Source organism: Pterocles gutturalis, unplaced genomic scaffold (genome assembly GCF_000699245.1).
Source record: "Pterocles gutturalis isolate BGI_N339 unplaced genomic scaffold, ASM69924v1 scaffold18817, whole genome shotgun sequence".
NCBI lineage: Eukaryota > Metazoa > Chordata > Aves > Pterocliformes > Pteroclidae > Pterocles > Pterocles gutturalis.
Genome location: NW_010113197.1, coordinates 2,716 through 5,841, shown reverse-complemented (window position 1 = coordinate 5,841; position 3,126 = coordinate 2,716). Strand labels below are relative to the sequence as shown.

Here is a 3,126-nt window from a genome sequence, read left to right as displayed (position 1 = left end):
TATTTAAACAAAATTTAATGAACAAGTTCAGCATAGTACCCAGCCACTATACCGTGTGATTTCATTTTAGAAAGAGGGTGTGTGATTTTATTATAGGAGGAAGACAGCTTGATTCATTTGCAATCTTCCAGTATCTTTCTCTAAGAACAAATGCAGCTGATTTGGGCTGTCGTTGGCGGGTAAATATTCCTTTCTTGTTCCCCAAAACACGTGTGGTCCCTGTGGAGAAGTTATAAAGTAAAGCAAGTATATATAAAATGCTCTTATATCCTTTACTGTGAACTGTTACGTACTAAATCAGGTCAGGTGGAAGAGACCTATGCACTTTCTTCTACACATGGTCAGGTACAACGGGGAACTTGGCAGATGTAACTTGCGTCATCTTGGCAAGATTAATTGATGTAACTGAGCAATATAGCTGCAATTCATTGTATTTACGACTGGTAAGTCAATGACAGTTAATTCAGGTGTGCCCATTAACTTGATCAGTATTATATTTGCAGCAGATACTCCTGCCATTAGTTCCACCTTGACATTTGATGGTGAAAATATTGATTACTAATGGTTTGTAATGTACTGTCCTTTAGTGGGGTCTATATCCTTTTTGCCTATTTTAGTTTTCATAGGAAACTAGGAAAGACGATTGCAACATGGTAGAGAGACTGGAACTGTGGATGTGTACGTGAACTTCTCTACATTTTCTCCATCCTCCTCTTTGAAACTGATTACTTTTCTGACTGCTTCTCTGGGATGATTTAGTTTCCCAATACCTACACTGGTGCTCTACAGATTTTTCTTAATGGTATTTCTCTGCCTGAAATTAACTGTTCACCACCCCAACTCGCTGCAGGTGGCATGCATAACTGGTTCCTTACTGGGTCTCTTGAGTTGTAATAATTTCATTTCTGTGTGACTGTCTGCACTGTAGATTAAGTAATGCCCCATACTTTGTGAATGCACTTCTTAATAGTGGATGGAGTGTCACGACAGATGGCTGTCTACCGGTGTGGCATCTGGTCCTCTATTGCTAAACCTCTCCCAAGTTAGTAATACCTTACTCAAGGTGCTCTGGTACCAAGGGCAGTTGTAGATTAAATAAGAAGCAAGTGAGACACATCCCTAACAACATCCCTGAAGCTCTGAATTGAGGATGGACAAGAAATAAAGTAATCTGGGTCTGCTTACAAGCTTCCCTTGCATTCTGCCCTAGCGCGTTGTCTTGTCTTCTAGGTAGCGTCTTTGCAGGTGGGACATCTAGGAGCTCAAATGGGGGAGAGAGGATACACAGAGTATAGGCAGGACCTTCCCTCGTGGCTGTGGTCATGCTGGACTTTGTCACGGACACCAGCTATGCTCTGTCTTGGTAAGCAGAGGGCCCTTTTGTCCTACCCTACAGCACAATATATTCTCTGTGTGTCATAAACCATTTTAAACTTGCAGGGAGGATGGCAAGTTTAGAATATAAATATAAGCTTACCTTGATTAGTCATGAAATCAGCAAAATTCCATATGAGCTCCCCAATCACATATTCTTTCCTCTTCTTGTCAAAAACAGAATGGTACTCTCTTAGCATAGCTTTCTGATACTCCTCGCTGAACATCAGAGGTGGATCCTACAGCCAGGGAAAAGAGGCCTTGAATGAAGGTGACAGTTAATCTCAGCAAAGGCTCCATGTGTTAACTTCCTACTCACTGGGGACCTGCTTCCTGAAAAGTTTTACAATTGTGTGGTTTTTCATTGCCACTGCATTAACAATGGCTGTTCAGTGACAATTAGCAGCTACTGAAATTACAAGGGGAAACACCTAAAATACAAACATAATGCCAGATATGCTGGGGGAGGGGGGAGCCTGTGGTTTTGCTTGGTAACGGTGCTTTATCACAATCTATAGGAGTGCCACCCCCTTCTGTGCAGGACAGCATCGTGAAATAATTGTCCCCTCTCCAGTGTCGTATCTTCCTATTAAGCTTTTTCTACAAATGCCAAAGTACAGATTTCAGAGTGCTCAATGCTTTTAGTCAAAGCTAAAACCTCTGTAGGTAGAATCTAACCTTTGTTAGTGGGAAAGCTCATTGATTTCAGTGGAGCAGATGACAATCCTGGGTCCTTCAGACACTCACAAGCTAATGCATCTCAAAACTAAGGTGGCGGGCGCAATGGTACCCATCTCACTGATGAAGTTTTGCTGCCCCTGTGAGAAGCGCAGTGCTTTTTTCCATCTAGGGCATCTGTCATACTTACACTGTGAAGTCCAGGAACTGAGTCTGCTCCATATTCACTCTGGATAATGGGTTTTTGGTAGGTTTTATACCAGTTCTCAAACTGTGCTGTGAGTTGTAGTGGAATAACTTCCAGGTGGCCTGGGTCGTGATACCAGGAGAAGTAGCTATTTACACAAATTACATCCACGTAAGGAGCCTACAGAAAACAAGGTGAGAGTGTGTTGTCACAGAGCTCAGTGTAGACAACCTTCACTCATAAAGCTAAATCCTCCTTTGGGTTCATGGCATGGAATCCAGTTTCATTACATGTAGAATAAAGTCTTTTCCCCCCATCACTCAGGCCCTCCCAACGGGACATCTTTCCCAGAAAAAAAGGATAAATTTAACAAGCTAATAGCATATTAATTTGGCATTTTTCTTACAGATTTAGGAAGTCACAGCAAAGAGTTAGACAAGATCAACCCATTTCATCCTCAGGTTTGTTAGAAGTTTTTGAGTTTACAAGATGTCTCTGGCTTGCTGGTACATTTAGATGTACTTTTGGAATATTGGAATGTGATTATCAAGTTAGTGGTCAAATACTTTGACTAGCAACTAAATTTGTGCATCAATGGTGCAATACTAAGACTAAGCATTCTGCAAGTTATTTGCCATTTCTACCACATGGACAGTATGATAAAAGGGCACAAAGCCCGCTGAAGATAAAAGTGATGTTGTATGTAACTTGTTCAATGTTCTCTTAACATGTTTTGTAATAAAAGAAAAAAAATTCTAATATCACATCAGTGTATGAGATCTATTATTTGGTTTTGTCTTTCTCTGTCTCCTCAAGCTAGGCAGAACATGCTTGTGGGGATCAGAGCCTCTGTGCGCGCCTGATGAAACAGCGCTATCCAAGAGCAG

General features: G+C 41.3%; 1 protein-coding gene across 1 annotated transcript in view; it reads right to left on the bottom strand.

Annotated features, from left to right (window-relative positions):
* LOC104462458 (beta-glucuronidase-like) overlaps window positions 1–3,126 on the bottom strand; it is a 5,831-nt gene continuing 2,705 nt past the window's right edge. The window contains exons 4-6 of the mRNA XM_010074392.1: window positions 2,243–2,419; window positions 1,478–1,613; window positions 1–219 (exon numbers count right to left, since the gene is read on the bottom strand). Coding sequence (XP_010072694.1) covers window positions 62–219; window positions 1,478–1,613; window positions 2,243–2,419 — 471 coding nt within the window. The 3' untranslated portion in view covers window positions 1–61. The remainder of the gene's footprint in view (window positions 220–1,477; window positions 1,614–2,242; window positions 2,420–3,126) is intronic.